The 14,700-nt window shown below is 35.7% G+C and overlaps 2 protein-coding genes and 1 long non-coding RNA gene across 3 annotated transcripts; all 3 read left to right on the top strand.

Moving 5' to 3' along the window:
* The first annotated feature begins 6 nt into the window (after nucleotides 1-6).
* LOC119554031 lies at nucleotides 7-6,686 on the top strand. Its single transcript, XM_037864748.1, has 4 exons — nucleotides 7-137; nucleotides 5,133-5,383; nucleotides 5,453-5,534; nucleotides 6,422-6,686. Exons 1-4 carry the CDS (start codon nucleotides 110-112, stop codon nucleotides 6,478-6,480), a joined length of 420 nt encoding a protein of 139 aa, XP_037720676.1. The 5' UTR covers nucleotides 7-109; the 3' UTR covers nucleotides 6,481-6,686.
* A 27-nt stretch (nucleotides 6,687-6,713) lies between these two features.
* LOC119554030 lies at nucleotides 6,714-7,523 on the top strand. Its single transcript, XR_005219792.1, has 3 exons — nucleotides 6,714-7,057; nucleotides 7,118-7,199; nucleotides 7,356-7,523. It is a non-coding gene; the product is annotated as an uncharacterized LOC119554030 (long non-coding RNA).
* Nucleotides 7,524-9,458: 1,935 nt separating this feature from the next.
* Nucleotides 9,459-11,106, top strand: LOC119554616. The gene is made up of 3 exons (XM_037865610.1): nucleotides 9,459-9,808; nucleotides 9,878-9,959; nucleotides 10,851-11,106. The coding sequence occupies exons 1-3, from the start codon at nucleotides 9,560-9,562 to the stop codon at nucleotides 10,907-10,909; spliced, it is 390 nt and encodes a 129-aa protein (XP_037721538.1). The 5' UTR covers nucleotides 9,459-9,559; the 3' UTR covers nucleotides 10,910-11,106.
* Nucleotides 11,107-14,700: the final 3,594 nt, after the last annotated feature.

Raw genomic sequence — 14,700 nt, 5'->3', positions numbered from 1 at the left:
CAGCTGAGATTTGCACTCGGATAGCAGTAACTGTGGAAACAAGTTTGAATTGCAAATGAGTGAATTGTAGATGAACTGGGAATTTTCCAATTGCTATTTGAAGAACTAAATGGACTCAATGCGGCAGAGGCAGTGTGGTAATCTTTATAAGGTGTCGTCAGTAGTTTAATTTTTGTAGAATACTATATGATGGTTGATTGGAAGTTATTGCGAAAAATACGAAAATGAAACTTTCAAAAGGTTAATCATTAAGGCAACAGTGGCTGACTATAATAAGTTGCTAGGCAATAAAAAGTTTATCTGCACCTAAAAAATTCACACTCAGAAACAATGGAATTCAATCCGGAAATGATCCATTATTCTTCACTTGGGAACGAAATGCTTAAATTAAGTATGAATGAACCAAGTGATAAATTTTGAAAAATATATATCCAGATATTAAGCAAATTTCATGCTACCATTTCCTGGGATTCGTAATTGCTTTAATAAAATTATAATATTTTATTTCACCACAGTTGAGCTAAGACCTTTTAATGCGTATACTTAATTAAGAATTTTTATATAGAATCCTTTGAAACTTAAGTATTTTGGGGGATTAATTACGAACGAACTGTCATGTAAGGAGATATATCATTATTACAGAAAAATATATATTAATACCTTTTGAAAATTATTCACTTAATAAATATCTATAATTCATGTGAGGAGTTATAATAGTAAGTAGACAAAATGCTATCTTCACTCCACTCTTAACATCTGCATTGTTCTTAATTTGTCTTAGGGTATCCCCACCTCTCCAGTTTTCCACATCAGCACTTTTCCATGTGACAGTTTAACTATCTGATGAGTGAACTTAAAAAAGTAAATTAAAATAAAAAGGGACACCACAATTAAAATGAAAATCAACGAAAAGCGAAAACTTTTTGTCATACATACTCTTTATACTTTCATATATATGTGGAGATATATACGTCGAGCACACACGGACAAATTTTAATCCTCACAGACAGAACAATAACAGACTAACCTATTGTAAAGTGGGGGAAATATAAAGCTCAACGCAAATATGTATGTTTACATGGAGATATATGTACATCCCTTTTGGCCATGTGCCTGTATGTTTATGCATTTGTATGCGCTTGCGACAAATTTTCCAAAATGGCGTCGACAATGACTAACCGTTCGACTTCAACTCCCCTCCCCCCTTTCCCCATTTTTCCACCCACCCAGAAAAGTGGGGGAGGTTCTTTTTGTCTGCTTGTGAAACTCCAGAACTCCAGGTCAATGATACCAAAAGTTAAACACCCAACCAGCCCACAAACTCCATGCTAACCCCCCCCGCCTGCCACCCACCGTGTCTGCGTCGCACTTGAGCAATTTTCACAAAAAAAAAAAAAAATAAAAAAATAAAATGCAGAAAAAAAGAATAACAGAGGCAAGAATCGAATGAAAGAAGAGAAGGAAAACAAAAAACGACGGGCCGCACCCTGGGGCTAAAAGAGTGGGAAAATGGAGCGGGCGGGTGGAGTGCATATAACGTCAGTGTCAAGTTTACGCTAGGTTCACCACCTTGTGCCCCCAGCCACAAATGACCCACCGCCCCCCGATCGCCTTTTTTCCACACACAACTCCATTTCCAATGGCAGCACAAAAGCACTTTTATCTTTTGTACGTTTAATTTGTGCAGTGAAAAGCGAGCGGGAAAAGCGGCCAATTCGGGTTGGGAGGGTAGAGAATGCACGTCAAAAATATTTTTGCTCTAAAACTTATGTCAAAATAAAATTTGTTTAATTTTAAACTTTAAATAATTTGAGATTGTGTATTATTTTGATCCCCTTCATAAGTGACCAAATTTGATGAGATACTAAGCTATTATCTGGTAGATTTTTTAAAATACTTTTTCAAGGTTTTTTATATTAAAAGAAATATATTAATTTGTTAATAATTAGTAAATATAATATAAATAATATAATAAACGTTTTACAAATTTTTCTATTATTAAAATGCAATAATATTAATATTTTCAGCTTAGCAAACATCATTTCAATATCAATATTTGTTTTATAAAATTCATTAATTTCTTTCCAAAGACATTTTTGAATATGTTTTTAGATTATTAATCAATACAAAAACATGCTCAATGATGCATTTTCTTAAAAAAACATAAATTGTTTAACGTGCTTCGTCAAGAGGGAGTGGGCGATTGCGCCACCTAGCGGCCAAAACAGCGAATCAAACACCTCCCCCTTTTTCGCACAGCAAAACAATCCACAACCATCTGCACTCATGCATCATTCATTGTGCCTTCCTCTCTCTATCGCTCTCTTTATCTGCATTTGCTTTTCCTGTCTGTGTGTGCATACAAATATGTGTATGTGTGTGAGTGTATTGGAGCTGCAGCAGCAACAACAAGCACGACAACTTGAACAACGCGGTGAAGGTCATTGCTACCAAAATTGTGTCTCCCTTTTGTCCTACTCTACTCTCGACTCGATTCGCTTCGTCTCACACCCACACTCACGCAGATACTCACACAGAGGCGCGCTCGTACACACACACACACACACACACAGACAGGAAAAGCCCCGTATCTGTGTGAGCTATCCATCCATCCTAGTGGTATACTCCACATCCCGAAAACATACTACAACTTCAACGGGGAGTTGGGAGCTCGGTTCTGGAATGGGCGATGGAAATGGAGACAGCGATGGAGAGAGACAGCAATGGGAGAAAGAGAGATAGAGAGAGAGAGATGGGGAGATGGGGAGAGCGACAGGGACCTGGAGAACTGCAATGCTTGTTGGGGAGTTTTTCTTTTTCGCTTGGCATTTCTGTTTTCTACGTGCACTTTTTTCGCCAGCCTTCCCTTTCGGCAACTTTTTATAAGGCATGGGTTAAGTGGGTAAAGAAGTTGCCAGATGGATTATGTTTCAAAGAAATCAAAAGTATCGTTTTTCATTGAAACCAGAAAATTAATTTTAAATTTTAAATTTATTGTTAAGGAATTTTTCAGAGTATTGCGTATGTATACTTAATATGTATCTACATTTTTAAAAAATAAAAGTTTTTTGATCCATTAAAACATACAAAGAAACTCTCATACTTTACTATATGCTTGGGGTTTTTTTTATTTCCAATCCGATCTCTATTTTTGCATTATTTTATAATTTTAGGTATTATGCATTAAATTTCTTCTCTACGATGACCATCTTTTATCATTTGTTTATATACCAATCAAGACTAGGGTTGAAAAATTGTTTCCTTTGTGTTATAAAACCAAGCCTATTTTCCTAACACATATTTAAACAATTTTTTTTCGAATGGAGTCTAGGGCTGAAAAAAAGGTTCCTTTGTCTTATAAAACCAAGCATACTTTCTTAACACAATATTTTTACACTTTTTTTCCGAATGGATCAGGCACACTCCAGAATATATATACAATTTAGCTCCAGTAAAAATCCGAACGCCGTTTTATTAGTTCTATGGATATGTGTACTTCCGTGTAAAGACATAACATTTTCAGACTAGAATTTCAATCAAGTGGCAACCCTGCAACGACACTTGGCTGGCGATTACAAAATCGCAACAGTGCCTCAAACACGGCAACTCACAACTTGATCGCTACCCTGTCTCCTTTCCCTTTCCCACACCCACCCGTCTCGCTCTAGCCGCAAACTGTGTCTGTGTCACTCAACCCACTAAACTAGCGCACAATGCGAATCGCGAACTGCGAACTGCGACGATGACGACGACGCCAGGCAACGGACGGTGTTATTGAGTTCCCCCAGTTCTTCGTATACTCTTTCACAAGGTGTTGCAATTTTTCTGAGCAGTACACATTTTCAGTTTCAATATTCTAAATTAATTGATGTAACGAAAATGAGGTATTCACCTTTGAATCGAAATTGAGGCCAGCGCAAATCAAAGCTATATTTCGATCACAGCCGTGTTCTAACCTACAATTCATCGACATGGAAAATTGAATTTTATCAGAATTACGGACTTATAATACTAAAACATCCTGAAGGATGGTATATCAGGGTGTTACATTCGATCCATAGTTTTATCAGTTATGCAGTTTAAGCATTAGAAACTTGGTGATGAAAAGGTAATAAAACGTTTGTTCGTACAAATGTTTGAAATATAATTTTTAGAAATAACAATAAAAAATAGCATTTAAAACTGTTTTAACCAAATTAAGCTACATTTTAAATAGGTAGACAGGTTTAACAAAAATCTTAAAAATCATGCCGGGACAATAGTAGTGCGCGATTTTTTTATTGAATAGATTCATTAAAATCCGACATATAGTTTAAAATGATAAAGTGATAAACTAACCAATTAAAACAGGCCGTTGATTTAAACAATAAGCCAAACATATATCTTCATATAAATGCTATTATTGGACATTGGATATTAAAGCGGAACTAGAAAGTAAATGAATTGTTGTAAGCTTGTGTAATTTTTAATATACGATTTTAAATGTAATATCTGTTATACATACGTTTGGTTCGTATATTTGTAACTTTGAAATCTTAAAAAATACTATATCCCAGAGAAGAAAAGAATATAATCATTGCAATGAAGCTATTATTTATTTCATGTTATTTTCACATTAATTTTTCTATGGCAGCTACATTTAATAGGAACATCTAAAATAAAAAAAAACACGATCTTTCCTATGGTAGCTATAGGATATAGTTGTTTGATCCGGCCTGTTGAGACGTATATACTACGTACAATCAAAATAAGACTCTTTGAAAAGTATTCTCTTGATAGCTTTAAAACAGCGGCAGACACATACATATACACTATACATATCATTTAATATCGTGAAAGGAATTTTTTTGTGAATTCAAGAAGTTGAAAACGATCGTCCGCGATATCGCACTCGGTTCGCGAAGTGACTCCCGGCGTCAAAAAATTAGCCACTTCGGAGACACTTCTCAAAGTCACTTCTGCGTGACTCGATATTATTTTTTACCACATATTTGTTAGACATCACTTACTATATCATCCAGATATTTCACATATAGAACAACCTTTGAACAACGTAGTTCACTATCTCTAATACGTACTACTCTAAACCTACTTACAAAAATATTAAAGTGGATTTACTTGATTGATTTCAGAAATGTGTGAATCGGCTGGCGATGATTCTGATACGTGCTGCGTAATCTTCTACGGAGTATGGAGCATAGTTGTTGGAGCTCTTTCCTTGATATCGGCGATATATTCCAGTGTCATCATCTGGGGGGCTATGGCTGCTTTGGAAACAACATATGCTCCACTGATGGTTCTTTTTGTACTAGCCATTATATATGCGATTGTCAGCGCGACGTACGTTTTTGCTGGGGTTTTCTTGATAGTCGGATGGTCATATGTAAGTTGAACTTGTTAACGAATTAAATTTTATAATGTTAATGTAATCTTTGGTTGTATCCTAATATAGCAATCAAAACCGATATTTATGTGTGGAAAAATTCTTAGCTATTTCTTTCCAATTTACACCTTTTTGTTCATATATACAATAGGTAAGCATTTAAAAAAAAACAATGAAGAACGCTATAGTCGAGTAACTCGACCAGATACCCGTTACTCAGCTAAAGGGACCAAAGGGAAATGGAGATATGCAAGCAGCTAAGATTTAAGTGTTATGAGGGTTAGAGTGGGCGTGGCAAACTTTTTTTTGGATCAATCGATCGGTATTGACGAGACCAATACATATCAGTTAACAGTTTATCTAGCATGAAAATTGTGGGCGCCACAGGCTTGGGCGGCTTGTGGGCGTAAGAGTGGGCGTGGCATATTCGCGTAACAAACTTGCGCTGCGTACAAGGCTACGGAATTTAAGTCTGAAATCCCAATTCTCTATCTTTGATAGTTTCCGAGATACCCACGTTCATACTTACGATTTTTTGAAGTTTGTGGGCGGTTTGTGGGCGTCAAAGTGTGCGTGGCAAACTTTTTGGATCAATCGATAGGTATTGATGAGAACAATACATTTCAGTTGAAGCTTGTATTCAAGCATCAAAACTGTAGGAGCCACAGCTTTGGGCGGCTTGTGGGCGTTAGAGTGGGCGTGGCACTCTTTTGAAATAAACTTCCGCTGCGTAAGAAGCTCAGGAATCTGCATGCCAAATCTCAATAGCCTAGCTCTTATAGTTTTCGACATCTCAGCGTTCATCCAGACAGACCGACATGGCTAGATCGACTCGGCTAGTGATCCTGATCAAGAATATATATACTTTATGGGGTCGGAAACGCTTCCTTCTGCCTGTTACATACTTTCCGACGAATCTAGTTTACCCTTTTACTCTACGGGTAACGGGTATAATAATTTTAACAATGATTTTTTAATTCATCTTTAAATTCAATGATGGTTTTTAATTATTCTTAACATTTTGATTTTGCGTTTTAGTTGTCCACTTTGTTATCCTCCCGAAAATATGCCGGTATGTGCAAAAGACCTGGCACTAAAAAGCCGTACGACGACTCGTGTTTTGGATTACTTCACAATTCTGCCAACGCGGTACACGCCCCTATAAATCTATTGTTGTAGTGTACAATTCCGGAAAAAATCTTAGAAATCGCAAAACAAGGACTAATCTGCAAATTCTGTTACCATGCGAATGTTTATAAAAATTGTTTGTAATGCTGAATTTTACCGACCTATTAAATGTTCAGCTTGCTACAAAACAGGTTTGTTTTGCTATATGGGACGTTCTGAAGAATGTGGGAATTTGTGAAAATCATAGTTTACTGAATTGTTCAATCATCTTTAAGTTCAAAGGTAAACTTTAAAACGAAATTTGTATACATTTTAGCTATGTGTAAGTCGTATGGCAAAATTCCAGCTTATGGTTACGTGAAGTTTTACGCAATTTGGTGCATAGTTATTGGTGGATTGCACATTATTCATGCAACGTATGCAATATTTTTCAAATTTGAGAAAAAAAGGCATTTTTTTAACAGCATTGTGTTTACTATTATTCATTTAATTTTCTCTATAACGTATGTTTTTGCTGGGATTGCCCTGCTGATGGCAATATCTAAGGTTAGATAACAAAATTTCAATTCAAAACATAAAGTAATATTTTATTTAAATTTTATATAGGGTTCAAAGATGCTTTTTAAGTTTGGAAAAGTTGTATCCTATTTCTTCCCAATACTAAACATATACGCAATATTTCCATCAGGTAAGTTTACATTTTTGTATTCCTTTTATTTATTATATGTATCCACTAAAATAAGGTTTTATTGGGCTTTCAACTATGTACACGTATACTTAGGGGCCGGAATATTCTTGACCAGTGACTAATTATTATTTTCATACTACTGTTTTCTCGATTTAGTGGTTCATTGTGTGTGCATACCGAAAATATGTGTATTTATTAAGGAAACTTGGAACTAAAGTTGCTGGACCTTATATGTTATTACGGACTATAGATTACAGTATTTCCCGGACTAGAAACGCCGAACCACCGTATGGAGCTCTTCCGTCTTATTTAAAAAATTGTTTAGGCATTTATACATTTATTGTTAAAAATGTTGCAAAAATTGGTTGCCAGTTATATTATTGGTTTGTAAAAGAAACAATTCCTTATGTTTCTCCTAGGACGGAAATTAAATAAAGTCTGTAATGAAATTAACGTTAAGTAAATATTCTTAAAGATACATATCTGAATAAAGCACAAATCATCGGGTTTCTTCGACGGAAATCGTATCTTAAAACTTACCCTATGTTTAGTTTTGTTTTATTAACATCCAATTACAAGCTAAGGACGTAAAACCATAAATGCGGTTTGACTCGCTCAATGAGTCCTTAAATATTTAAATTCGAAACTGCAGAGACATTTTTCGAGTGAGTGTGCTATCTGAATTCTTACGAAATATATGACTTTTGACAAAATACATATGAGAAATTGCGCCATTTTTTAACCCGGAATCCAGGACTCTTATTAATTTTATTACCCTTTGCAATGACGACGACGCCAGGCAACGGACGGTGTTATTGAGTTCCCCCAGTTCTTCGTATACTCTTTCACAAGGTGTTGCAATTTTTCTGAGCAGTACACATTTTCAGTTTCAATATTCTAAATTAATTAATGTAACGAAAATGAGGTATTCACCTTTGAATCGAAATTGAGGCCAGCGCAAATCAAAACTATATTTCGATCACAGCCGTGTTCTAACCTACAATTCATCGACATGGAAGTGCCTTATGTCGATTCATGTGTTTCAAAACATTCCGAGTCGATTCGAATTTTGAATAATTGGATCTTCACCAGTTACCTAATTTTTGGAGTATCTTGCGAAAGCAAATGATGATTAAATAATTGGCTAACAGATATGGAGTTAAAGAACGAAAATTGAATTTTATCAGAATTACGGACTTAAAATACTAAAACTGAAATCGGTGACATTTATGGACTCCTCTCCTGAAGGATGGTATATCAGGGTGTTACATCCGATCCATAGTTTTATCAGTTATGCAGTTTAAGCATTAGAAACTTGGTGATGAAAAGGTAATAAAACGTTTGTTCGTACAAATGCTTGAAATATAATTTTTAGAAATAACAATAAAAAATAGCATTTAAAACTGTTTTAACCAAATTAAGCTACATTTTAAATAGGTAGACAGGTTTAACAAAAATCTTAAAAATCATGCCGGGACAATAGTAGTGCGCGATTTTTTTATTGAATAGATTCATTAAAATCCGACATATAGTTTAAAATGATAAAGTGATAAACTAACCAATTAAAACAGGCCGTTGATTTAAACAATAAGCCAAACATATATCTTCATATAAATGCTATTATTGGACATTGGATATTAAAGCGGAACTAGAAAGTAAATGAATTGTTGTAAGCTTGTGTAATTTTTAATATACGATTTTAAATTTAATATCTGTTATACAAAATATACGGGTGGTTCGTATATTTGTAACTTTGAAATCTTAAAAAATACTAGAAAAAGAAGAAGAAAAGAATATAATCATTGCAATGAAGCTATTATTTATTTCATGTTATTTTCACATTAATTTTTCTATGGCAGCTACATTTAATAGGAACATCTAAAATAAAAAAAAACACGATCCTTCCTATGGTAGCTATAGGATATAGTTGTTTGATCCGGCCTGTTGAGACGTATATACTACGTACAATCAAAATAAGACTCTTTGAAAAGTATTCTCTTGATAGCTTTAAAACAGCGGCAGACACATACATATACACTATACATATCATTTATTATCGTGAAAGGCATTTTTTAGTGAATTCAAGAAGTTGAAAACGATCGTCCGCGATATCGCACTCGGTTCGCGAAGTGACTCCCGGCGTCAAAAAATTAGCCACTTCGGAGACACTTTTCAAAGTCACTTCTGCGTGACTCGATATTATTTTTTACCACATATTTGTTAGACATCACTTACTATATCATCCAGATATTTCACATATAGAACAACCTTTGAACAACGTAGTTCACTATTTCTAATGCGTACTACTCTAAACCTTCTTACAAAAATATTAAAGTGGATTTATTTTATTGATTTCAAAAATGTGTGAATCGGCTGGCGATGATTCGGATACGTGCTGCGTAATTTTCTACGGAGTATGGAGCATAGTTATTGGAGCTCTTTCCTTGATAACGGCGATAAGTCTCGCTGCTGTCTTTTGGACCGCTTTGGATCTTGTTGATCAAGCATATGCTACAATGATGATTGCCCTTGTACTAATCATTCTTTTAGCGATTGTCAGCGGGACGTACGTTTTTGCTGGGGTTTTCTTGATGGTCGGATTGTCATATGTAAGTTGAACTTGTTAACGAATTAAATTTCATAATGTTAATGTAATCTTTGGTTGTATCCTAATATAGCAATCAAAACGGATATTTATTGTTGGAAAAATTCTTAGCTATTTCTTTCCAATTTACACCTTTAAGTCAATATTTACAATAGGTGAGCATTTAAAAAAAAAGCAAGGAAGAACGCTATAGTCGAGTAACTCGACTACCAGATTCCCGTTACTCAGCTAAAGGGACCAAAGGGAAATGGAGATATGCAAGCAGCAAAGATTTAAGTGTTATGGGCGTTAGAGTGGGCGTGGTAAACTTTTTTTGGATTAATCGATGGGTATTGACGAGACCAATACATTTCAGTTAAAAGTTTTATCTAGCATGAAAATAGTGGGCGCCACAGTCTTGGGCGGTTTGTGGGCGTAAGAGTGGGCGTGGCATATTCGCGTAACAAACTTGCGCTGCGTACAAGGCTACGGAATTTAAGTCTGAGATCCCAATTCTCTATCTTTGATAGTTTCCGAGATATCCACGTTCATACTTACGATTTTTTGAAGTTTGTGGGCGGTTTGTGGGCGTCAAAGTGTGCGTGGCAAACTTTTTGGATCAATCGATAGGTATTGATGAGAACAATACATTTCAGTTGAAGCTTGTATTCAAGCATCAAAACTGTAGGAGCCACAGCTTTGGGCGGCTTGTGGGCGTTAGAGTGGGCGTGGCACTCTTTTGAAATAAACTTCCGCTGCGTAAGAAGCTCAGGAATCTGCATGCCAAATCTCAATAGCCTAGCTCTTATAGTTTTCGACATCTCAGCGTTCATCCAGACAGACCGACATGGCTAGATCGACTCGGCTAGTGATCCTGATCAAGAATATATATACTTTATGGGGTCGGAAACGCTTCCTTCTGCCTGTTACATACTTTCCGACGAATCTAGTTTACCCTTTTACTCTACGGGTAACGGGTATAATAATTTTAACAATGATTTTTTAATTCATCTTTAAATTCAATGATGGTTTTTAATTATTCTTAACATTTTGATTTTGCGTTTTAGTTGTCCACTTTGTTATCCTCCCGAAAATATGCCGGTATGTGCAAAAGACCTGGCACTAAAAAGCCGTACGACGACTCGTGTTTTGGATTACTTCACAATTCTGCCAACGCGGTACACGCCCCTATAAATCTATTGTTGTAGTGTACAATTCCGGAAAAAATCTTAGAAATCGCAAAACAAGGACTAATCTGCAAAGTCTGTTACCATGCGAATGTTTATAAAAATTGTTTGTAATGCTGAATTTTACCGACCTATTAAATGTTCAGCTTGCTACAAAACAGGTTTGTTTTGCTATACGGGACGTTCTGAAGAATGTCGGAAATTGTGAAAATCATAGTTTACTGAATTGTTCAATCATCTTTAAGTTCAAAGGTAAACTTTAAATCGTAATTTGTATACATTTTAGCTATGTGTAAGTCGTAAAGCAAAATTCCAGCTTATGGTTACGTGAAGTTTTGCGCAATTTGGTGCATAGTTATTGGTGGATTGCACATTCATGCAACGTATGCAATATTTTTCAAATTTGAGAAAAAAAGGAATTTTTTTAACAGCATTGTGTTTACTATTATTCATTTAATTTTATCCATAACGTATGTTTTTGCTGGGATTGCCCTGCTGATGGCAATATAGGGGCCGGAATATTCTTGACCAGTGACTAATTATTATTTTCATACTACTGTTTTCTCGATTTAGTGGTTCATTGTGTGTGCATACCGAAAATATGTGTATTTATTAAGGAAACTTGGAACTAAAGTTGCTGGAACTTATATGTTATTACGGACTATAGATTACAGTATTTCCCGGACTAGAAACGCCGAACCACCGTAAGGAGCTCTTCCGTCTTATTTAAAAATTTTTTTAGGCATTTATACATTTATTGTTAAAAATGTTGCAAAAATTGGTTGCCAGTTATACTATTGGTTTGTAAAAGAAACAATTCCTTATGTTTCTCTTAGGACGAAAATTAAAAAAAAGTCTGTAATGAAATTAACGTTAAGTAATTATTCTTAAAGATACATATCTGAATAAAGCACAAATCATCGGGTTTCTTCGACGGAAATCGTATCTTAAAACTTACCCTATGTTTAGTTTTGTTTTAGTAACATCCAATTACAAGCTAAGGACCTAAAACCATAAATGCGGTTTGACTCGCTCAATGAGTCCTTAAATATTTAAATTCGAAACTGCAGAGACATTTTTCGAGTGAGTGTGCTATCTGAATTCTTACGAAATATATGACTTTTGACAAAATACATATGAGAAATTGCGCCATTTTTTAATTCGGAATCCAGGACACTTGTTAATTTTTTTCCCCTTTGCCCTATACAAATTTTTAAAAAAAATTTTAATGTTTTCCAAAAAAAAAATTACTTCAAATAATAAAAAGAAAATTACGTAGTATTAAGTATTTCTAATAAATTCTAATATCTAGTTTTATTTGATTATCCCAATTAAGAGCTTGTATTGTTTTTCAAGCGTTCTCAAATCTTCAGACCTTTCTTAAACCAAACACCAAATAAAAAAGTATATTTTATTAATTACCAAAAGATAAAATATTATATATATATTTTTATTTTTATAAATATATTTTTTTAAGGGTATTCTGAAAATCGTTCTTCAAAGCTGTTGTTCTTGCGCTCTCTTTCGCCCCCCAAGGCAGACGCTGGCCTGCTTATTCTCTCTCCGTCTTCTTCTGCTGTGCATGTGGCTCCATTCACGTGCTGCACGCTTTTCGCGTGTGTTGGGGGATCCCCCATGCCATCGCCCCTCTCTTTGCGATTCTCTCTTGGCTCTCAACGGAAGTTGGCGTGCGCCAGTGTGTGTGAGTGCTGGGTTCAATGTCTGGTGGTTGACCTACCCATACCACCAGGCTTTCCCTGGAGTCTCGCCCCTCAGCTCCTGCTGCACTCCGCTCCTCCTTCCTCCCGCCCCCTTGCCCGCCCTTTGGCTCATTTGAACTGCTTGTTCCGCCAATGCCGGGGTATTAGAAAGTGCCGCACCCAGAAAAAAAGGAGAAAATACTAAAATAAAGGACCCACACTCAGACTCCCACCTCGTCTGTGTGACAAGTGAAAACTAGAAAATTCTGCTGCTCGCTGCTCACTAAAGTAAAAGTTGTCTTATCAATGCGCCGTAGCTTTTGTCAGTGGGTGGTGGTTCGTTGCCGACAGCTCATTTGGCGTCACTGAGCCGAGACAAGGGCCCCATAAAGATGTTAACCAGATATTGCATAGTTTAATAGAGATTTCGAAACTCGTCTGGCATCAATCGCTTTGGACTTGACCAAGGGCATGGTTAATATCGTCGAAAGATGTTGAAAAAAAAATGTAAGGTTACTTAAGTGTCACAGAGAAAACCAGACCGCCATCTGGTGTAACAGATTCATGGTAATATAGTAAGAGCCTTAAGACTCCCCGCGTTTAATAGGGAAAAATTTATTTCTTTTCCCAAATAGATACAAAATGTATCTAAATATAATCTTCCATATTATATATCATATCCAAAATATTTAAAACTTATATTTAGATTTGTTGCTTATAACTTGGTTATAGAAAATACTCTTACAACTTTGCATTTTGCCAACTCTCTAAAGATTTCACAATTTAAAAATGTTTAGGAACCAGTTTCCAAAAATCATAGACAAATTGATTTGCTCCATGTTCATTTCTTTTTTAGCTGGTGGGAAAACTGCTTGATATTCTTCTGAAGCCACCAACTGGTTTTCCACTTCCAGCAGATTCAAGGCTAAGTCTGTTAGGTCATTGCCATTGCGAGTTTTTCCCCAGTGCTGGAAAAACTAGTTGCATTCACCTGGGCGCGCAATATTTGCTTAGACAGATTACCCAAGAACCGGCTGGGCGGGTTTTCTTCAGCCCGACTTCGTCACAGGGAAAGTTCTGGAGGGAGAGAGTGTGCGCTAATACCGGAGAAATGGAGAAAGTTGCAAGTGGCAAAAGACACTTCAGCCAGCCTATTGTGCAACTTGCCGCACTTCCACTCCATTTCCACAGTGGAAACTAGGTGAGGTGAGTCACAGTTGCCAGTTGCAGTATGCATGTTACAACCCCTTTTTGCTTATTGCAATTGCTCTGAAATAACGTTGGGTGGTTGGGTTCCTTTTTGCCCTCATATGTCAAATTATCCTGTAGCGAAACCAGTCGGCAAGACTTGCGTTTTCCAAACTGGGGATAAAAAGAACTGGGAACAGGTGTTGCTTTGTGGGAAACATAGCTATCTTGCTACTTTTGGAAAATATTCAAACAGCTTTCACGAAAAGCTTTCTAAAGGATTTTCGGTTTTACAAAATGTTTCCTTTTCTCACGAATTTATTATTTTGCAAATATCATTTTATACAGAATTAAATGTTTTTAGTACTACAGAAATCAGTGAAACGTTTTTTTGATAATTTTAAGAATTTAATTTGTAAATCAATAAATTGTTTACTTACTTTCTGTATAAGTGGTATTTTACGTTCCATTTTAACCCATTTACCTATTAATGTACATATGCCAAAAGATTAGATTGCATGTACAAATTCAAAAAATTTTAATTTATATAAAATTTAACCCCGGTTTTGGGCCTTATCAGCCAAGTGCTATCTCCTGTAGAGGGTTACAACCCTTTTTTCGTGAAATTTTACGCTGTTCCTGCAACATTAAGCTTGGTTTATTGACCTCCATGCTGCACTGCATTGCGTCACCGGCTCATCTGGTCGCCTCTTATCACGCAACTGGCATCAAAAGTGTCAGCCATGCCACTACACAGAGAGAAAATTAAATTTAAACCGTTAACAATTGTACATAAATTACATATTTTTAAATTTATTAGATATTACAACTTATATTTTTAT

The sequence above is a fragment of the Drosophila subpulchrella genome, chromosome 3L, assembly GCF_014743375.2.
Source record: "Drosophila subpulchrella strain 33 F10 #4 breed RU33 chromosome 3L, RU_Dsub_v1.1 Primary Assembly, whole genome shotgun sequence".
Lineage (NCBI taxonomy): Eukaryota > Metazoa > Arthropoda > Insecta > Diptera > Drosophilidae > Drosophila > Drosophila subpulchrella.
This window is presented reverse-complemented; position numbering and strand designations above follow the sequence as displayed.